Source organism: Ruditapes philippinarum, unplaced genomic scaffold (assembly GCF_026571515.1).
Source record: "Ruditapes philippinarum isolate M1 unplaced genomic scaffold, ASM2657151v2 ctg6674_1_1_1_1, whole genome shotgun sequence".
Classification (NCBI taxonomy): Eukaryota; Metazoa; Mollusca; class Bivalvia; order Venerida; family Veneridae; genus Ruditapes; species Ruditapes philippinarum.
The window spans coordinates 43441-67329 of record NW_026862143.1 but is presented as its reverse complement, the minus strand read 5'-3'; the positions used below and the strand labels follow the sequence as shown (position 1 = coordinate 67329).

At 32.9% G+C, this 23889-nt stretch overlaps 1 protein-coding gene across 5 annotated transcripts; it reads right to left on the bottom strand.

Annotated features, from left to right (window-relative positions):
• On the bottom strand, positions 1-23884 carry LOC132718090 (high mobility group protein 20A-like). Of its 5 annotated transcripts, none has more exons than XM_060701719.1 (12): positions 23782-23884; positions 22987-23108; positions 22636-22694; positions 21751-21791; positions 20008-20211; positions 6831-6945; positions 5784-5815; positions 4608-4680; positions 3961-4055; positions 3458-3578; positions 2278-2416; positions 1-1987 (listed from the first exon to the last, which is right to left on the bottom strand). In XM_060701719.1, exons 2-12 carry the CDS (start codon positions 23094-23096, stop codon positions 1963-1965), a joined length of 1014 nt encoding a protein of 337 aa, XP_060557702.1. In that variant the 5' UTR covers positions 23097-23108; positions 23782-23884; the 3' UTR covers positions 1-1962. The 5 variants fall into 5 exon arrangements, with proteins under 5 accessions (XP_060557702.1, XP_060557703.1, XP_060557699.1 ...); XM_060701720.1 differs by having other exon boundaries at positions 23713-23819; XM_060701716.1 differs by lacking the exon at positions 23782-23884 and adding an exon at positions 23739-23777.
• Between the last annotated feature and the right edge of the window lie 5 nt (positions 23885-23889).

Here is a 23889-nt window from a genome sequence, read left to right as displayed (position 1 = left end):
TACAATGTACTTCAAACAACTTTTATTTCAATTATAGAAAAGTACAAATTACCTAGCATATAACAAAAATGATTTTAACACATGTACATTACAATCAGTCAAAATACTTGAAACTTAAATGTACCTTTTCTCCATAAGAATAGTAAGTATGGCTATAGCAGAAACATTCATTAACTAATATACTGTCAATAAAAATTAACAAATATACAACACATTGGAACTTTATCAATTCTCAAGCCAAACTCACTCTTTTTTCATGTCTGATTAATTTAAAACTACTTGCATTACCTAACTATAAAATAATTAAATATGGTAAACAGAAACTGAAAAATTCATCTAAAACAATAACCAGTTTAATCCTTTACTGATTGGTCATTTCAAATATAGAATCAGCCAATCAGAATGCATGATTCATAGACTGGAGGAAGAACCTTGTTAAATCAACAATAGATGAAACTGAAAAATGCTTTGGCCTATAGGTTAAATCTAATGCTACAGTAAATGAACATTATATGCAGTGCCTTTTAACTTTGATTTGTAAGCACTGCTTACTTACTCTATGTACTGACCCATTCATTATATTGATATAAAGTCTTAGGAATAAAATACTTAAATTAACATCTCATATTCTCTTCATCCGCACCACAATTTTAACAATTTTGATTAACAACACAAAGTGTCAAACCCTAAACCCATTGGTCACGGGTTATACACACTGGAATCACAACTCGTATGACATCTTCATATGACATATGTACCTGTTGTTTTCCCAAGAAACTACATGTTATACCTGCTAAATTTGTGTAATTGATATACCCTACTTTGAATTTATCAGGATTCAGTATTTAAATAAAACAAATTGAGATTCCAACAGTATACAGCATGATCAAGCTGTAGCACAGATGTGCAACCAACAGAATTTGTTTTTAGGTCAAGTTCTATGTTACAACACTGTGAAGGTCATAATATGGTGACATTCTCGCTTTACTGCTGAAGAAAGACTTCATGTGCCCTTCTGTGTATTATTTCCGGCACAAACAGGCACTCGAGTAGGACCACCTGATGTTCCTAAAGCTAGCTGCTAGCTAGAGAGCTTCCTTACATGAAAGAATTAAAAAATTTTGGCAGGATTCTAACCCACAACTGCAAAGGAACCAACAAAAGATAACATGAATAAGGCTACCCTTTTTTCCATATACAATGTTCTAAAGAATTATTCAGATTGGCATTCAAAAAACTTGAAGTACAAGTCACTTTTTTTATTGTAAAGATCAAATCAACAGAATAAATCTTAATAAATTCGGTACAAAAACAGTTTTTCAATTACACATAAAATTACAATTAGTAATAAAATCCATATATCTTTCTATTAACGCTGCAATTTCATTCTATAGCCTAAAATCAATATTATTTAATCCTTAATCTACTGTATTTTGGTAATGGATTTGCCCTGCTTTGAATTTGGAACAATCCATTTAAAATTGTAGGGATTTCAACATCAAAATATACAAAAATTAAGCTGTCAGCAGTATAGAGCATAGTGAGATTTTCAGACGGGCCCAGTATCTATCGATACTGATGTGAAAGGTGAATCACTTGGCTCCAGCCGGGTAAGGGCTTATGCTTTTACATCAATCTGTAGCCAATCCTGTGTGTTTTTTCCCTTCAGAGATCTCTCATTAACATCTCTACCATGTCCATGTCTTGATGATAATTTAACACGCATATTGTCTCTCAAAAAAAAACGCAGACATAATTTTCCTTATTGGCAGAACTTTGTGATTGTCAACACCTTAAATAAGTACTACACGCTCAGTCCACTCGAGTGTTATGATATTTTTTCTTTCAAGAAATAATGTCAACATTTCGGCACTACTGCCTTCAGTTTATTGTAAATCTTCTTTCGTAATTCAACAATGAATGTGGTCGTCTTTCTACCTTCTATCTAATGATGAGGTCCTTTTAACTAGTACTGAAACATAGAAAACTAACAAAATTAATTTTTTCAGCAGCTCTTTAAACAATACAAATATTATTTTTAGGATAGTAAAAGTAAAAATACAGTGACTGCATTATTCATAAATGAACTATAAAAATTAAGATAGCTTCCAGTCTAATCCTTTTTGTATTGTTTGTAAAATGTCATGTGTATAGATATGTTCTTTTGTGACAATTAATATATATTTAAACTAAAATTTAGTGATATATAAGTGTTCGGTAGATTTTAAAAGACTTATTCTTTAAAAGACCACAATATTATACCAAATATATGCATACCTGTCAATGTTTAGACGTCCGACAATGTCTCGAACTTGTGCGATCAGTTTCTCATTTTTCTGCGGTTGTTCAAGTATGACAGAATGCAGTCGAGCCATGTATGTATCTATAGTCTCCAGGGTGGGAATCTCGTTACTACCTGAACAGTGAAATAACAGACAAATTATCTAAACAGATCTATACAACATATACGGGGTATCTATAGTTTCTAGATTCTTGATCTCATTTAGAGACAAGTTATCACATCAGATCTATACTTCACTTATATAAATTGCATACAGCTATCTATAGTTTCTAAGGTCTGCATTTCATTTTAAAGTGGAAATTATCACATCATCTATACTGCAGCTATATGAGCTTCCTACAGGATATCTATAGTTTCCCTAATCAGCATTGTAATTACAGTGAAAAAGAGACGAGTTATTACATCAGATCTATACTAAAACTATATGAGTTTCATACAGGGTATCTATAGTTTCCCTAGTCAGCATTGTAATTAACAGTGAAAAAGAGACCATTTATCACATCAGATCTATACTACAATTATATGAGTTTCACACAGGGTATCTATAGTCTCTCGTTTCAGCATCTTATTTTAGAGTGAATAAGAATCAAAGTTATCTCATCAGATCTATCTATAAATGACCTCCATCAGTTCCTATCATTTTCCTTCAGTTAGGTTTTAAATGTAACGGGCAACAGGTTTGAAATGTAACAGGCAACAGGTTTTAAATGTAACGGGTAACTCTTCTATTTTACTGGTGGTAGACCGTATTGTTATTCTCAGCATTTTTAGGAGCTCAGGCACATGAGCAGAACTGTTTGTCTATTATAAACCTTGGTACTTCACGCACATGAAAGAATCCAAAGTCACTGTTTGGACTTGAAACCACAGTCTACATGATTCAAAGACGACCACTTAACCACTTGGTCATACAGCCCCAACTAGTGACAATTAGCCCTTCGCCTGTAATGTATTTTATCCATGCCACAAGGGCAGACAAAGTTCAGCCAGCAAATTTTAACTGATCATGGTCTGCACTGTTCGCTATTCAGTCAGATCATATTTTGCCTAAGATTGTAAATTAGTTTTGTCTAGAATGAAAGATGAGAAAGTCTTTTTAAGATATTTTATTAAGGTAATAGTAAGAAGGAATAATAATATGAATAAGACAACTACCTGGCAGTGGTATATTGTTGAAGTTTGCTGTTAAAGTTTGTCTTAGAGCATCAAGGTGACCTTGTAATGCCATGTTGTTATTCCTCTGCTGAATAGCTTCAACTTGAAGTTTGTCTATAGCCTGAAACAATGATAATATGAGCCGCGTCATGACAAAACCAACATAATGGGTTTGCGACCAGCATGGATCCAGACCAACCTGTGCATCTGCGCAGTCTGATCAGGATCCATGCTGTTTGCTTACAAACTCTATTACAAGTAGAGAAACTGACAGCAAAGATTGGACCAGGTTATAATAAAAAATAAAATTCTTGACCAATACATGTATATTTCTCTAAGAAATAATGAAAGTACTCATGTTGGAGAAAATGTGTTTAGGAAAACTTTCATTTTTCTTCGAGTTGTTATGCAAAACAAAAATAAAAGAAATAGGATATCTAACCTATATTGCCAAAGAAGTATTGCTTTGAAAATAAAATTGAAACATAACAATGACCACTTACCTGTTTCATATTTTCTATATGTTTACTAAGTATAGCATTTTGTTCTTCTAGCTCTGTAGTCTGTTTACGTAGCTGTCGTAACTCCCCTTCTCTAGCTGTAAGAATAATTTCATTAAATATAATCAAAGAATTCACATGAAAAACATGTTACCCCTGACACTAAGAATTTGCTTTGTTTGTATTTAAGTAAAAAATATACTGTTATGGAATAGTGTCAACTTTGAAGCTCTACTGATTGACTAGGATCAAAGAACCAATATAAAGCAGACAATATTTTGTGCAAAAATATGACATACTGTATAAGTTGGATAATTTCTTTTATAAAAGATTTAAAGGCATCTATCAATATTTTTACCAACATCAGATGCAGACTGAAAAGAGTTAAGCTACCTAACAATGTCCTATACTTATCTAAAACATGAAATATTTATTCATTTCTGGGGCATAATGTGCTTAAACTGTAAAATGGACTTGCTGTCAATTTATAACAGTCCATTGTCTTAATAACAAGGAATCAGTATTACAGTTTGGTCAGATTTCAAACCAAAAAACTTAACCAAAGTGTGTGGTGAGTGCAATAGCTCTCCCTATTTCTCTAAAAGTAAAGCTAACAAAAGAGTTAAAATAAAGAGTGATAGTAATATTACCTTTATTATGATCGAGGAACTCTTCAGTAAAGATAGGAATCTCAAATGCACTAGTGTCATTCTCTTCTTCTTCCTGTAACACAATCTTATATTTTTATCCTTTAGGAATTAGAATCTAATAATGAAGCATGAAACATACTGTATAAGTGGGTATTTCCGCGTGTTGAAAAGTTAGCGAATTTAAGATTATTAGCGAATTTAAAATTATTGACATTTCCTGTGAGGAAGTAGCAAATCGTGCAAGGGTAGAATTTGATGACAGGTTGGTTGATATCAATGCTAGAAAAACTTTTAGCGATTTTTGTCAATTCGCTAAATTTGCCAATATTTCCGCGTCGCTAACTTCACCACTTTTACAGTATGAAAATATAAAATTACAATTGTGTATCTTTAAAATTAAAACTATCAACAAATGATTATCAAACATGTAAGGCCCATAGCAATTCTTTTTAAGTTCGGACTGTAGTTCTGACTGGCAAAACAAGCTTTTTAAGGTCACGGTCAAAGTGACCTTTAACTTTGTTTAACTGACATCAATATCAATAAGGGTCATCTATTAGTTATACAAGGTCTGATCTACAACCAACAATCTGAAGTTTAACATCAATGCAGATATGATTGATTTTAACATTGATTTTAACACATTTGTGAACATATATATTGGTGGTTATATCCTTTTTCAAAGCTTACATGGATAATTAATCAATATATATTAATATTTGTTCACAATTGACTGAAAACAATAAACAATTTGTATCATCATGGGAGTGATATCATAAATATCTCATTGTAAAATATTTAAAGCTCCACGCCACCAGATGAGCGAAAATATTTCAATAAAATCAAACCTGAGAAAAATGTACTAAGATTTTAGGAAAAGTGTAAAGATTCAAAGTTCTAGTAATAATTTACGTATAATATGCGATTAATGACCGATTTTTCAGTATTTATAACTATATTTCTACTGCGTTATTAACGCAGTAAGGGCTATTTTTGCATATTTTGTCCTCTTTTGAGTAATTTACGTGGGTTGTAAGTGCCATTGATGCTTCCTTTTGGTTATTTCACTGAATAATTCTTTTAAAAACATTTTCAAAATTTTCATGAAAATTAGCATGAATCTGGAGGCGTGCCATAATAAAATCAAAGCAAAATAATAAAAAATATATTATTTACCTCCACTCCACTACTATCTTTATCCATTTCAGCTAAAAAACAACAACAAAAACAACGTTAATTATGTATAGTAAAATATCGAAACATTTTGCAACATGTAGAATCAATTTTCTCTTTAGAACTGCATTGATTTTAAGTGTAGATACTGTAAACTCATTATATTTTCTTATTCACAACTTTTTTTGGTGATTTATTGGTGATGATATCATCATTAATACTATAAAGATTGACTAAATTTAACTTTGCTAACTAAATCTATCACCAGATTTAATCTTTCCGGAATGATGGCAAGAAATTCTCATGCATTATTAATTATAAGATCCAAAAAGAGTTAAAAATTTCCATCAACAAAAAAATGCAAGTTTACATCATACAGCTGTTACTGTAATAATGAATGGAAAAAAAAACTACTCATTCATTAACTAACCATGTTTAATGATGATTTGAAACATGACTCTGAAACCATTCCATTTCAAATCCATACAAACTGGGCTAAAGTTTAAATTTTTTCTTCAACCTTCCCCCTTATGAACCTCAATAGACCTGTCCAACATCTGTTATGGAACTGTCTAAATCATTAACTTTACAAAAATTTAAGAGGAAAATTTAAAGTCAGTCAGCCAGCTGTATTGAGACAGTCCAGACTGCACCCTGGCCAGTGGGTTTATACTTGTGACAAAAAAACACTGTTTTTTTGGTTCCTGAAGTATAATAACCATCATCCTGTCCCTAAACGCCATTATAAAATTGTTGAGGACAATGTTGTTCATGATCATTCAAGAGATTGACTATCTTCCTACCACTTACCACAAGATGAATTTGTTTTGTTAACATTAAATGTATGTGTTATATTATTTTGAAATAAGCTCACAACATGTGATTTGGCCACTTTTTATGAAGTAATGCTGATTTTGTGAATGATGCATTGCGGTCGCACTTGTGTCTGAATTAAATTTATACGTTTCCTTTAATTGTCATATGAGTAGTAGGTTGGCAAATGTCTTTGGATTACCAAAATTTAAAAACAAGTTGCAGGTTTAAGATTACCTTTCATACGTTTCTCTTGTTGTTGTTTAAACTGTTTGTACGACTCTGTTTTCTGGTAGGCTTCCATCTCCCTGTTATATCTCTCTTTATCTCGGTCAGCATCGTCCAGATATTTCTGTAAAATGTAGGTAATATCATACTAGTGATATCAATGTGTTTTAACTTTAACTTTATCTCGGTCAGCATCGTCCAGGTATTTCTGTAAAATATGGGTAATATCATACTAGTGATATCAATGTGTTTTAACTTTATCTCGGTCAGCATCGTCCAGGTACTTCTGTAAAATATAGGTAATATCACACTAGTGATATCAATGTGTTTTAACTTTATCTCGGTCAGCATCGTCCAGATATTTCTGTAAAATATAGGTAATATCATACAAGTGATATCAATGTGTTTTTAAACTTTATCTCGGTCAGCATCGTCCATATATTTTAGTAAAATATGGGTAATATCATACTAGTGATATCAATGTGTTTTAACTTTATCTCGGTCAGCATCGTCCAGATGTTTCTGTAAAATATGGGTAATATCATACTAGTGATATCAATGTGTTTTAACTTTAACTTTATCTAGGTCAGCATCATCCAGATATTTCTGTAAAATATAGGTAATATCATACAAGTGATATCAATGTGTTTTAACTTTATCTCGGTCAGCATCGTCCAGGTATTTCTGTAAAATATAGGTAATATACTAGTGATATCAATGTGTTTTAACTTTATCTCGGTCAGCATCGTCCAGATAATTCTGTAAAATATAGGTAATATCATACTCGTGATATCAATCTGTTTTCAGAATTCAACATGACTTATCACTAACAGTGATTCATACATTTACAGATCTGCAACTTTTATGCAAAATAAGGCAAATATAAGTATCTTGAGAATGCTTTTATATTACATTCATTTATAATCCAGTATGTTATTACAACACTTGTTAAAGTCGTGATTGAAACATCGATAGCAAAAATTAAAGTTAGACTGAGACTTGAACTATAGTTATTTTTGGCGTGGAACAAATTACCAATTCAACATTAAACATATGCAGGCAGACGTGAAAAAGTAAATCTATCTAATAACAAATACTTTTATATTGTTCGTAAATAAATTCCAATTTTCAATGGCATCCATCACTGGCCAAGAGAATAGCACAACACTGACCAATAGGCAGTATATCACATTTATAGCTTCATTTATATCAATATATTTTTGTTGTCAAAGTCAAACTTAAACAGTATTTATCCTATGAGTATATAAAAGACACTATATAACTTCATTGACACTACATGTATATATCTTCATTGTCAACTTGATATAATCCTAAAAAGCTTTACCATACAGCCTGAAAGGAACAAAGACCTGACCATCACCATACTATTCCCACAAAAACAATTATGGGACAGCTGGTGTACATTATCAAATATAAAATCATGATGACAGTTACAGATGAAGGATGTTTGAATTTACAAGTAGTGATGATAATGATAATCTAAAGGGTTGGTTGTCACTTAAAGCACCTTGACATATTTGTATTTTTTTATATCGAAAGTTTATTGTCACTTGAAATCAAATACAGAATATTTAGTTCCTATAAACACAATGATTATTGATTAAGCCCCTTTCTTCGTCTTCGTCTTTTTATGCTTCCAATACGTGACGAGGAAAATTTGCCACAACCCCTTACGGTTATGACAAAAATTACAATGTTTTACCAAAAATAGCAAAAAACAAAATATTTTCAATAGTAAATCAGGTTGATGTATATGATTTCATTGATTTTATAAGGCTATGAGCATACTGAATGTCATATAATCACATTGTGTTTATTAGCATATAATGGCTTAGTACCTATTATGGGAATGCCAAGGAATTTCCCAATGATATTGGAAATTTATGAGTAAAATACAATGATTTTTTTAAAAAATGTTTTTGTAATTGTCTTAACATTTTAGTATTTAAAATTTTTATATGATTTTTTATATGATTTTTATATGATATTTGTATTGAAGGATATATATAAAGTTCATTATTTCATGACAAAGCTGAAACATGAATAACAATTCCTAGAAAAGTATACTCATACAAAATAAAATTTCAAAGTTCATTATACATTTCAAAAATGCAATCATTGCTTTAAAGGGACTCAACTGAGGTTTTCTGAAATGAAGGAACTTATTTACCATATGAAGCAAGTCTGGACAAACAATTTGTGTCTAACATTACCTATCCTTCTCTCGCTTAATTTTTCCAGAATAATAATTAATTTTCTTTTGTGCATAATGGTAAAATATGTTTAAATGTTTTTACCCTCTTAGTGTATTTTATCATTATTTGTTGTGGAGATTCCAATTTTAAATGCACTTGTTAATATAGGTTATAATTTTTCAAACTTTGCGTTTAGGCTTTTTAAGCATCAGCTGAGTCCCTTTAATTTCAATTTGACTTAGAATTTGCCAGTGACATAAAAGTGTGAGACCATGTACGATTTCTGAAGTCCAGTTAATCTTCAATGAAAAAAGATACAAAACAATATAATTATTATACTTGAGAACTTCTGTCACATTTTGATAATAATCTAAAATGAGAATATACAAGGCATTCTATCACATTTGTTTTGAAAAACTTCTGTTCAATTTTGATGATAATCTAACAATTGGGAGTGGAGGGAAGGACAGGAACATTAACATATGAATGTATTGATAATAATCTAAAATGAGTATAAACAAGGCAATCTGTCAGTTGTTTTGAAAAACTTCTGTTACATTTTGATGATAATCTAACATGGGAGTGGAGGGAAGGACAGGAAAATTAACTTTATAAATATATATCAATGACCTTTTATCTCCATATTATTTTATTTAGTAGCATCTGGTACACACCCATAAACAGATGCTTGTATAACACTGTGTGTGGGTTTTTTAATATCCCACTAGTAAAACAAAAACATTATAACATGTATGATTTTTCAAGGCCGTTGTCCACAGTACCGGTGGTCCACAGCAATATTTGAAACTAGAACTATCACTAAATGCGATTTATACCCCCGCAAGACTGCTTCGAAAATGAGGATGTTACTAGTAACAGAATATCTTGTAAAAGAATTGAAATAGAGTTATAGTTGTGGGCAATTTAAGATAGTTGTGGTTCTTGTATGTTGCATTTCTTTTCAATGTGGTTGGCCATTGATGAAGTTTTATTGAATTACTCTGTAATAAATCCAGAAAGACCAGGATAAGGAACAAATGGCAATAACTCTACAAATACTGCAGATGGAGTTATGGTTCTTGTGCACTGCACTTCATCTCACTGCCCTTGACCATTGTATGAAGTGTCTATGAATTCCAATCATTAATTTGCAAGTTATGCACTGGACAATAAAGAGTAACAAAGGGCAAAAACTTTAAAATGAGTCAAGAAAGAGTTATGGTTTCTGTGCACTGCATTTCCTCTCAATATACTTGACCATTGTATGTAATACATGTAGTATTGAATTCAAACTAGTAGTTTTCAAGTTATGCTATGAACAAGAAAAAAGCAATGGAAAAGTAACAAAGGCCAATAACTCTATAATTACTCTGATAAGAGTTATAGTTCTTGTGCACTGCACTTCATCTTATTGTGCTTGACCATTGTATGAAGTTGTTTTGAATTCCAAACAGTACATTTTAAGTTATGTTCAAGACAAGGAAAAGTATCAAAGGGTAATAACATTGTAATTTGTCAATATGGAATTAGGTTCTTGTGCACTGCACTTCCTCTTAATGTGCTTGACAACTGTATTTAGTTGTATTGACTCCGGACAAAAAAAAGCAATGTAAAAAGTAACAAAGGGCAATAACTCTGTAATTAGTCAAGATGGTTCTTGTGCACTGCACTTCATCTTATTGTGCTTGACCATTGTATGAAGTTGTTTTGAATTCCAACCAGTAGTTTCCAAGTTATGTTTCGGACAAGGAATTGTTATAAAGGGCAATAACTCTGTAATTATTAAAGATGGAGTTATGGTTCTTGTGCACTGCACTTCCTCTCATGACCATTGTATGAACTTGAAGTAATATTGAATTCCAACCATTCAAATAATGGTCTGGACAAAAGAAAGCAATGGAAAAGTAACAAAGGGCAATAGCTCTGTAATTTCTTTAAATAGAGTTATGGTTCATGTGCACTGCACTTCCCTTTATTATGCTTGACAATTATATGAAGTTGAACATCAAATTTCATGGTATTGTACTTTTTCATGACTTCTATTGTTGGCATTGTACAATAAAGAGAAATAAAAAAAAAAACAAGAAAACATGGCAATGCCATGAAACCAGGTTTTCAATTATCACCATTGTAGATAAATATGTTGTATTTGAAATACAAATACAAGCAACAAACAATGTAACTATGTGCAATGTAAAACATGAATAATGTAGGAGGAATTGCCACAGAGGAAGTTTTCACTAAAAATTGAAAATTTGTTTTCAAATTTAAGTTTTATGAGTAAATAATACTTACCCGACAGTACCATATGGATTCCTTCCGTTAATTTCTCACAATTCGCTAAACTATTAACACCGGAAGTAAGCTCTTCAATTAACTCCCCTTACTTCCGCCACGTGTTAAAGATGTCAGTTTCAAATGAAGGCGACCAAATCGCCCATGAAACTTTAACAGAGAGAGGGGTAGGTTAGGGGTGGGTAGTGTACTGTCGGGTAAGTATTATTTACTCATAAAACTTAAATTTGAAAACAAATTTTCAATTTTCATTTCGTAAATAAACTTACCCGACAGTACCATATGGATTAACCCAGATTAAAAAAGCAGTAAACTGAAAGGAGGTGGGTAGTTAAGTTTCAAAAAAATATCTATTACATTCATTAATAAAACATAAACTTGTTTTAATATCAAATGAAAAATAGACACATTAAACACTTACCTAAAGTGTTTCCCAATATTTCCACACCATGTTAAGTAAAACAATACCAGTTGAACATGTATAACTGCTAACCCACTATTTACAGTTGCACAACAATATATATAAGTTCATCCCAACTGTACAAGAATACCGTAAATACTCAAATTTACAAAAACATCCAGTCGCAATTCGCCGGAAAAACAGAGTTTGTACACACCACCTTGGTGAAAAACAATAACTTCTGTAACAACATTTACTTGAAATCCAAAACACTTGTATCTACGTTTTTTGAGATAATGTTTAATGAAGGTGGTCTCTCTGAAGAACCAATCTGCCGCATCCAGTACCTGATCCAACGACGCACCTTTGAACAATGCCCAGGAAGGCCCAATACTTCTAGTCTGGTGACCTTTAATTTTTCCAGTAGATTTCTTACTCATTTTGTAAGCATACTTAATAATATTAACTAACCATTTAGAAATAGTCTGACTTGTCACTGGATGATGAGGTTTAATAACACTTAAGAAAAGTTTAAGTTCATTTTTAGAGTCTTTAACTCTAAAACTTTCAGTCTTTTTCAAGTAATAAGTCAAAGCCCTCTTAGGGTCTAAAAATTTTCCCTCGAAAAAGATGGAATGAAAATCTTTCTTGAATGATGACTTGGTCTATTTGTTTTGCTAACTGAACGATATAAAAAATGTTATTCCTTTCTTCTGAATGTTTATGTTACCTTCTCCCAAATACAAGGCTTGAAGATCACTACAACGACGAAAACAGGAAATAGCTATCAAAAAACACACCTTCCATGTAATAAACTTCAAAGATGCGTCCTTCATCGGTTCAAATGGTGGCTTCTTCAGGCATTCTAAAACAAGAGGTAAATCCCATTCAGGAACTAATTTTCTAATAGGTGGACGTTCATTAAAAATGCCTCTAAGAAGGCGAATAATAAAGGGGTGTTGACCAATCTGAAATTTTTCCACAGGAGGTAAAATTGATGATAGCATAGACCGATAACCTGTAATAGTCTTATATTTTAACCCTTGGTCATAAAGGTAAGTCAAAAATTCAGCACAATCATTCAAAGAAGCTGAAAACGTATCAATCTGTTGTCTACAACACCAATTACTGAATTTTCTGAATTTGCAATTATAATCTCTTCTTGTACCTTTTCGCCATGAGGCGACAAGTAAATTTCTTGTTCTTTAAGAAAATCCCTTTGATCTGAAGACTTTGTCGATAGAAGCCATGCAGTCAACTTTAGACTCTGAGGATTTTGATGAAATATTCTCCCTTGTATTGTGACAATAGATTCTGTGACACAGGGAGTTTTATTGGTTTTGCTATCAAAACAATTTCAACAGCTGTGGAAACCAGTGCTGTCTTGCCAATTTGGGGCTATCAAAATCAGTCTGCACTTGAATAATTTCATATGGTTCAAAAACTTTCGGAATTAGCTGTATTGGCGGGAACGCATATGCATACATGTTCTGCCATGCATATAGACAGGGCATCCAAATGCAAACGCTTGGGTTGTGGAAGCCATGAGCAAAACAGTGTTGTCTGTTTGTTCTCATTGAGTTGCAAAGAGATCTATCAAGAGGTTGACCCCAAATATTGAAAATTTGAGACGTCACTGTTTTGTTCAGACTCCATTCTGTATCCCTCACTTCCTGTCTGCTCAGAAAAATCTGCCAGAAAATTCATTTTCCCCATTATGTGAACTGCTTTCAAACACAATATTGTGATTCAATGCCAGTTCCCATAACTCCCAAGTTAACAGACAAAGTGTAGGGCAACGAGTGCCCCCTGGCGATTTATATACTGACACACTGACGTGTTGTCCGACCGTATCAATACATTCTTTGTTTTTCAGAGCAGACAGAAAGTGGCGGACTGTCAGAATTACCGCCTTCATTTCTAAAATGTTTATGTGTAGTAATTTTTCCATCTTTGACCAACGGCCTTGCACTGTAAAGTTGTTCATGTGACCGCCCCAGCCCCAAGTCCCACTCGCATCGGTGGTGACAGATACTGGAAAGGAAAATCTGTTGAACAGATCTTCCCTTTAGAATGTTCTGATCCTGTAACCACCAATGGAGATGATATCGTAGCATAGGAGTTAAGGGTATATGAAACTTAAAGGCATTCTTGCCGGACTCCAAGTCTTGAGCAAATGAAGCTGTATGGTCTCATGAACAACTTTGCATTTGGAATTAAGTCTAGACAAGAGGCTATCATACCCAACACAATCATATATTGTTTTGCTGAAATCGAGCCTTGTAACAATTTTAGAACTGCATGTTTCAGGTTTGTAATTCTCTCTTGTGTTGGATAAACTAACCCCTTGTCATATTGAATAGGCCGCCTATGTAAGTGAAAATCTGAGAAGGAACTAAAGAGGATTTTTTCTTGTTTACTATTAACCCTAGTTGAAAAAGGAGATCTAGAATAATCTTTCGATCTGACATCATCTTTGAAAATGTCCGATTGGCAGCTAACCAATCGTCCAGATAAGATGTTAGAAAAAGACCTTGTTGTCTGAGATGTGCTACTATGACGGACATTATTTTGCAAAACACCCTTGGAGCTGATGTTGGCCGAAGCATAGCACTCGAAATTGGTACACCTGACCTTTGAAACAGAAACGAAGATATTTTCTGTGACCCTTGAACATTTTTACATGAAAATAACCGTCTTTCAGGTCCAGATTTATTGCATAATCTCCTTTTTGAAACTAGGTTTTAGAACTTTTGGCATAGTATCCATTTTGAAGTGAGTTTTCCTCAAATACCGGTTCAATGGCTTTAAATTTATTACAGGTCTCATTTCCCCATTTTTTCTTTGGAACTAGGAACAACGTACTGTAAAAACCTGTAAGAATCTGAGATTTGTCTACTATTTTCTATAGCGTTTTTCAATAAAAGTTCTTCTATTTCTTTTTGAATTAAATTTTCTTGATCGAAAGGTACTTTCGTCTGTTTATTCCCAAGAAATGTGGAATTTTTAGAAATTCTAGTTTGTAGCCATTCTGAACTACATCTAGAACCCATTTGTCTGTTGTTATTTTCTTCCAATTTTCTACAAAGAGTGAAATTCGACCACCTACCGGAATTTGAGGAAAACGTGCTAGAGTACTTACATGGTCATTGTTGAGTTGATCTTCCCATTTTCCTTCCATATGAACGTTTTGGAAAGAAATCGGGCTTGGAATTTTTCTTGTACTGTCCAGTGAAATTTTTGCCCCTTGGTATGACTATCTGATGGAATCTTGGGGATACGAAAATTATTGTCCCAGCCACTGCTTGTTTGCGTTGCTGGAATGTCCCTACGTAAACGTTTAGTGTCATTTGAAGAACGAACAGGTGAGAGCCTTCTTTTTCCTGTCTCTCTTTTTCAGCTCAGGTAACATATCATCTAACTGTTTCTTTTTGTCCTTCCGTGCCTTTAATAAAGGTTCAAGTCCATTACCAAAAAACACATCACCAGTTAAAGGTAAAGTAGCAAAATCTTTGTAATCGGAAAGATCATACATGCCTGTATCTGCCATAGTTACTGTACGACGTACAATGTGATGAAAAGCTGCGGAGCGACCCAATTGATCAAGGCACTTCGTGGACATAGCAAAAATGTCTTTAAACAAATTTCACTGTTTTGTCTTTTGAAAAAGTCATCAGAAGAAACAAATTCAACCAAATTTCCCAAAGCTTGTTGCATATAAAGTTGCATAACAATACCTAAACGAGCTGCTTGGGCTCCACGGTAAGAAACTTTTTCTACAGTTTTATGTGGTTGAGAAAACAAGCATTTAACCTGACTGTTTCTTAAAAGCCGCTTTACTGCCATGTCTGTTAACAAGTAAACTTTCTATCAAAGGATCAAGTGTAGGAACTTGCAAAAATTTTTCCGTTTTCTTCATCCACCGGAAATAAATCAAAATTTTCTTCATTAAACGCAGAGAGAAAATTAGGAGAAGTTGAATGTAGACTGTCATTCAAGACGTCTTTCTGAGAATTGTCCACAGAAATACCTTCCTTCTTGGTGGACTTTTTCACTGTAGCATCTTCACCAAAAATGTCAAAAAGACATTTCTTTAGTTGAATCAGAAAGTTCTTTTTCATCGACTTTCCCCTTAATAGAAAACATTGTCTTCATCTGACAAAAAAATTATCTCCATGAATAGACAAAATATCACTGTTCAAGCCAGGATGATTAGAATCTGAATCACTGTCCGACAGAGAATCTGAGCCCGACTCGAACTTAGAACGATGCACACTGTTCTTTTTCTTCACGTGTCTTTCCGTAAATTTAGACGAAGAAGAGTTACACTGAGATTGAGCAGATTGGATTTTGGCAACTAATCCATCCAATTTACCCGAAATACTCGACTCCAGAGCTGAGAATTTATGATTCCATTGTTCTTCTAGAACATCGTATTCTGGAACGTCTTTTAAGTGGAGTTTTCGGCGTATTAGTACCCGACTCCGAGTCCGAAGGAGGAATTTCACCTTCCTCTGGTAATTTTATTTGTATCAACAAACAGTTGAGCCATAACTAAAGCGAAGAAAGTGAAAAAACACACGACCGATTTGGTCGCCGAAAAAAGGAAACTGACATCTTTAACACGTGGCGGAAGTAAGGGGAGTTAATTGAAGAGCTTACTTCCGGTGTTAATAGTTTAGCGAATTGTGAGAAATTAACGGAAGGAATCCATATGGTACTGTCGGGTAAGTTTATTTACGAAATGAAATTATATTCTGTATAAGGAAAAAAAACAAAGGGCCATAATTAAATAAAAAATTATTCAATCACAAAACCCCACGTATGCGCCAGGGCACTGGATAAAAAAGCTAAGTACTGTGAAAGTTTGGTCAAAATCCGTTGAGAAATGTAGGAGTTCAGCACAAAAGAATTTTTTCACTATATATTCTGTATAAGGAAAAATAACAAAGGGCCATAATTAGGTCAAATATTATCCAATCACAAAATCCCGATAATGTGCGCCAGGGCAATTGATGACAAAGCCTCTGTGAAAGTTTGGTCAAAACCTGTTGAGAAATGTAGGAGAAGTTGAGCATGGTAAAAATTGTTCACTATATAATCTGTATAAGGAAAAAAACAAAGGGCCATAATTAGGTCAAATATTATCCAATCACAGAAGCCCGATGATGTGCGCCAGGGCATTTGATAACAAAGCTTCTGTGAAAGTTTGGTCAAAATCTGTTGAGAAATGTAGGAGAAGTTGCGCATGGTAAAAATTGTTCACTATATAATCTGTATAAGGAAAAAAACAAAGGGCCATAATTAGGTCAAATATTATACAATCACAAAACCCTGACAATATGCCCTAAGGCACTTGATGACAAAGCCTCTGTGAAAGTTTGGTCAAATTCCGTTGAGAAATGTAGGAGGAGTTGCGCACAGAAAATCGTTCACTATATATCCTATATTGGGGAAAAAAAACAAAGGGCCATAATTAGGTCAAATATTATCCAATCACAAAACCCCGACAATATGCGCCAGGGCACTTGATTACAAAGCCTCTGTGAAAGTTTGGTCAAAATCCATTGAGAAATGTAGGAACAGTTGGGCACAGAAGCAGTTATTCACTATATATTCTATATAAGGAAAAAAATCAAAGGGCCATAATTAGGTCAAATATTATCCAATCACAAAACCCCGACAATATGCGCCAGGGCACTTGATGACAAAGCCTCTGTGAAAGTTTGGTCAAAATCCATTGAGAAATGTAGGAACAGTTGGGCACAGAAGAAGTTATTCACTATATATTCTATATAAGGACAAAAAAATCAAAGGGCCATAATTAGGTCAAATATTATCCAATCACAAAACCCTGACAATATGCGCCAGGTCACTTGATGACAAAGCTTCTGTGAAAGTTTGGTCAAAATCCGTTGAAAAATGTAGGAGGAGTTGCGCACAGAAGAAATTGTTTACGCCCGCCCGTCCACCCATCCGCCCGCCGACATACCTCAATCTAATAACCAGTTTTTTCCTTCGGAAAACCTGGTTAATTATATGAAGTTGTTTTGAATTCCAACCAGTAGTTTTCAAGTTATACTTCCGACAAGGAAAATGTAACAGACCGCTGGACCGACCATAGTGTGACTCCTATATACCCCCAAAACTTCGTATCAGGGGTATAAAAATGTCAAAAACATGTGCCGCTGATTAACTATTTAACTGGCCCCTTATTATACATACTCATACATGAATGTTAACAACTGGACACTGTTAATTGACTGGTATCGTTTGACTGGTAATGAACCATGTGATCCACAATTGATTAGCTTTAACCATTGCATGTGTGTGAACCCCATCTACATACTTAAGTGTTCTTGCATGAAATATTTCTCATACATGTTTTTGTTTATTTTCAGTAAAAATTAAAACAACATCAATTATTGTTTATTTTTCATTTGTCATTCATAATTGATGTTCAACTGTCCTTCTGTATTGTTAGCTGTTGCCAAACCTTTCACCTTTTTAAACTTACCATGCACATGTTTTTTGTGAAAACTTAATGCCAAAATAACATACACTTATTGACTTACTCACATTTCCATAAGCTGCATGTACCCTTTATTATTTTCTCAAATAAACAAATTTGAAGTTTGCAATTCCAACCTTCATCCTTTAAGGGCATTTTAATCAAAGTAAATCACCTTAATCATGGACTAAAATTACATTTCAGTTACTTTACCTCAGTTTTAATAGTTTTGTAAAAATCATTTTTTCAAAATATCAATATCTGTTTTTTTTTAATTCTGTACTGATTACTGTTTTTAATTCAGTCTTGATTATATAATAATTTAGCAATGTTATGATTGCGTATGACATAGTACACAACCATTGCCATTTTTTTTCAATTAAGTAGCTGGCCATTTTTTTTTCAATTTAGTAGCTGGCCATTTTTTTTTTCAATTTAGTAGCTGGCCATTTTTTTTTCAATTAAGTAGCTGGCCATTTTTTTTTTCAATTTAGCAGCTGGCCATTTTTTTTTCAATTTAGTAGCTGGCCATTTTTTTTTTCAATTTAGTAGCTGGCCATTTTTTTTTCAATTTAGCAGCATGGCCATTTTTTTTCAATTTAGCAGTTCTTTGTAAAAGTTGCAGATATCTATCTTTATAGCCAATTGCATTAGTCACTGGCAATAAATGTGTATACATGCAAACACAGCCAGCATATGCATAAACATATGTATATATTTTGCGTTAAATACACAGGATTGTGTCCGAGTGTGGATGATGAATTATATTAAATTATTTTTGTTGAATAATTGCATTTAAGATGTGGTAATTTACCAAATAATGAATACAATATCGAATGATGATTCAGTGTATGAAATACATGATTTTATCATCACAGCATTGATCCATAGCTGCAACAAAAATTTCTGTTTCTAACATGGTGTATAAGGCCCTGGCATTTAAAGTTGCTACTGCTACATACCAAGTCATATAAGTTTTAGTGGCCAATAAATGTAACGGGGCAAATTTATTGGAGCAAAAAGTAAGAATGCTATTGATAAATTGTTTAGTTTCATGAAAAGAATAGTGTAAAGGTATATATATTTTAAGCTTGAGTTAGGCACATCAGACTTACTTGTTTGTTCCTTTTAGTGGTCCTCAATATTGATAAAGTTTCCTTCAAATAGAAGTCTTTAAAAGTGCATAAAGCTATACATGTAATATATGCTGCAAAAATCATTGTCTGAATTTCAAAAAAAATCCAAAATGCTTGTATGAATTAAATATGTTATTATATTACCTTAAAAGGAAATGGTGCATGCACTATATCATTTCTAACAGATAAAACCCTACTTGAAATAGTAGAATAATATTCTGTTCAGAAACATTTTATTTTGTTTATGTACAATATTCATGAGTGTTAAATAACGGAGACATTCGATATTAAAACTGTTTCGAGAATACCGTAAGATTATTGAACAATTATAATTTTTACTGATGATAAATTTTATAAAAAAAATTTAAAACATAAAGCTTTATAACTTTTAAGAGTATTATCTTATTACCTCATCTGACAAAATTGATTTGAGCTGACTTTTATGAGAACCATTTAGGGATGTTGAAGTAAAATATTGGTGAAGATTGATGACCCAGCTTTCAGTTTATAAGTTTTCACTGAGACCATTTTGAGCATGCTAGAGACAGCAAGTTAGATAATACACTAAAGCACCTTGATCATTTGGTGCAATATAGCTAGAAAATACTTGTAAAACAAGGGACGTTACCTGTTTCTCGTGTTGTGGAAGTTTCGTCCATTCAGATCCTAGAAGACGTGTTATTTCTACAAATGACAGACCAGGATGTTCTGTTCTCAATCTCTCCCGCCTCTCATTCAGGAACCGGATGTAACCAGATAAAGGCTGTTTAGGAGCATTTGTGTCCTTCACTTTGCGCCTTTTCTTCCCTTTCGGCCATCCTCCCTTCCTTTTCTGGAAAAAGTTTATAAATCTATAGAAAAAAATGCTAACAAAATTTCATGCACTGGAAAAACTGCTCAGTTCTCATATAAAATAAATGATTTTCTACTCTTAAACATAGCTGGTAACAATACATCAATAAAAAACAAGAATGTTGAACGACACATATATCCCCCTTTCTAGCCATTGACTCACATAATTGGTAATTTTATTACAGAAACTTGCCAAAAATGGGTACAAGGAAGTGTTCAATTATGGAAAAATCAACGGAAACCATTTTGACATTTAAGGCCCATGTGACATTTACCTTTGACCTAATGACCCCTAAATCAATAGAGGTCATCATCTTCTACTTATGACCAATAACTAGGTGAAATATGAAGACTTTGTGATGAATACTTTTCAAGATAATCAGCAGAAACCCTTTTGACATTTAAGGCCCCTGTGACCTTGACCTTTGACCTAGTGACCCCAAAATCAATAGAGGTCATCTATTAGTTATGACCAATTACTATGTGAAATATGAAGACTTTGTGATGAATACTTTTCAAGATAATCAGCGGAAACCATTTTGACATTCAAGGCCCCTGTGACCTTTACCTTTGACCTAGTGACCCCAAAATCAATAGGGGTCATGTACTAGTTATGACCAATCACTTTGTGAAATATGAAGACTTTGTGACACATACTTTTCAAGATAATTAGCGGAAACTATTTTGATATTTAAGGTCCCTGTGACCTTGACCTTTGACCTAGTGACCCCAAAATCAATAGGGGTCATCTACTAGTCATGACCAATCACTATGTGAAAAATGAAGACTTTGTGATAAATACTTTTCAAGATAATCAGCGGAAACCATGTGGTCTACCGACGGACAGACCGACGGACCAACAGACATTAGCAAAACAATATACCCCCTCTTCTTCGAAGGGGGGCATAAAAATTGGTGATATAATTTACTCCCCAGTACACTGATACATTTATAAATGTATTTAGTACAGTTTACTCCCCAGTACACTGATAAAATAAAGGCATGTTATGCCTCAGAATAAAATAAATTTTGCTCCTTAAGAAAAGGCAAACATGAGTTTTATAACATTAAACAAAGGATTTAGCAATATGCTTGATGCTTATCAACTGAAGAAATTAGTGCTGAATGTGAAATCATTTGTCATAAAAGTAGCAAAATGTAAACAAATTGGTATTTTGACTTTCATACAAAATAAATGTGCTTTATCACTAAAACTGTACTAATTGCTGAAAAACAACAGAAGCTAAATCAGGTCTAGGTAATAAGCCAATGAGTAACTTTTGGATACTATAATAATTTATGAAACTAAAAACAAAAAAGCTTTTGAGAAAAAAATAAAACCATTTTATGGCATAATCGGTGCTCAATAACTCTTCACACCTTAAGAAACATATAGCTAGTATAATTTATATCTAGTACACAGATAAATCAATAAACAGAGCTGATATACATTTTTAAAGTATTTTTTTATAATATGATTGGCTGATGATCATTTGTAACACAGAAATTAAAAAATTACCTCAGTTTGAGGAGTCACACTAGTCGCCCCAACCACAACATCTGAAAAATTAAAAACTATCATTTTAAGGCTATGTGTAATCAACCATTTTTTAAAAGATAAAGCAATTAGTAAAAATTCGAATTCTAATAAAGATTTTTTCATTTTGTTTGATTTTCTAGTTTTTAATGATAAAGGAAAAACTCCAACACACCTTATTGCAACATTTCAAGCACTAGCAACTAAGGGTGTTCTGTAAGCTAGCCGGATACCATACTTGCTCAGAAATACAAGTAAACTATGGTGTACCAATAGAAATGGTTCACATGTCATTATTGACATACTCTTTATTAGAATATCAGAATTACTTCTTACTTTTCTTAAACTTGACAGCTAGACAACAAAAGCTAGAATGACTAGTAGTATAAAATTGGTGCAACAATAATACAAAAATAAACAACCAATCAGAAAACAGTTCACCAAAGTCATGGTTTACTCAAAATAATTATTTTAGATCTTAAATTAAGCCAAACAGTACTGTAAAAGAAATGTAAGAAATCAACCATGCTGCAGTATATGGGTTTAAATCTTTCAAATGCAAATAAATAGCAAAAGCCTTACATTGTGACCTTTACTAAATCAATAAAGCTATCTTTTTATTTCCAAAAAGTGGTTACTAATTATGGAAAATTCAAAATTTTGCGCTGGTCAACACTGATTTTCCATTCATTAATTTGCAGACTGGTCCTAAAAAGGTGTAAAAACCTGGAGAGAGACATTTATTATATACAAGCCTACCTTCTAAACAATCCCTTAACCCTGATTAATCTACTTTGTTGACAAAAATAATTTTGATAGTCAAAAAAGAGTATTAACACCTAGGAACTATTCAATAAAGAAAAATACCTTCTGTTGAGTCAGTGACTGCCTGCGGTTGAATAAAAGTAGCCTCTGTGGCAACAAAACTGAAAGGTAAATAGAAATTTCTTACTAAACTTGCGGGCAATAATATATCAGTTGTAACAACTTTTAAATAGCCAGTATAAAGATTGTGCTCTGTAAGTTAAAGTTCTTCTGTTTTCTTTCTTAATTTTTTTACTTTTTTTATTTTCTTAATGAAGCTTTAAAAGTTAAACATGTAAATTTAATATTTTAATATTGCATTGATGGCATGAAAGTAAAGCTTGTCAAACATAGGGTTCATGGAATATTATAGTAATGCTATTTGTATGAACAAATGTTTGTATAACTGGTTACCTATTTTCGACATTCAAGTCATTGCTTTCTTTGGAAACATCATCCTCAAATGGAAATGACAGCTTCAAGCCAGACAACATGGAATTACCAGATGATGAACCTAGATCCATGGAATGCCTCTCCTGTAATCGTATAAAGATAAATATAATGAAGCTTTATTCATGGAATGACTGTCCTGTAAAAGTTTTAAGATATTAATATAATAAAGTTTTAGATCAATGGAATGCAGACAAAACGGGACTTGAACAGAAGACCGTTGGAAATAATTTACCGCAGATATGTGACTAAGCTATCCAATTATTTACACAGCTTTTCCTCTCATCATGTTTTTTCATCTTCTTCTGAGTATTGAAGCTAATATGGCATATCTATAGTATATACAGTTCATTCAAGTTTTTCTAATTTCTTATAAAAGGCAATTTACAAAGTGTACATAAGCAAGTTACAAGTTTAACAATTTAGTAATTTAAAGCGCTTATCAACTCAAGTCTTATCATCTTATATTAGTTATCCTTTCAAATATATACATGTATATATATAAAGATATACATGTATTAAATGATGTACATTGTGTATATATAGACAGAATGGGCCAAGAATTACAGAAAGCCAGTGACAACTGGATAAAGTTACAAAATAAATGTAACCAGAACGTGACAGCTTGTGAAAACTACTATTCTGAATGAATAAATTATGTCTGAACAATAAAAAGTAAATCTTATGAACTTAGAGTGTTTTGCACATCGTTTTACTGATGTGCCGGTAAACTTGTACATGTGAGTTTGTTTACATTACCAATTTCTACCCAGAGGGATCGTTGAATCTTCTGAAAATGGCGAAATGGCTCGAGTTGCGGAGTAATAGGGCACCGTTTCAAAAGTAGTGCCGCAATTATGATTTCTT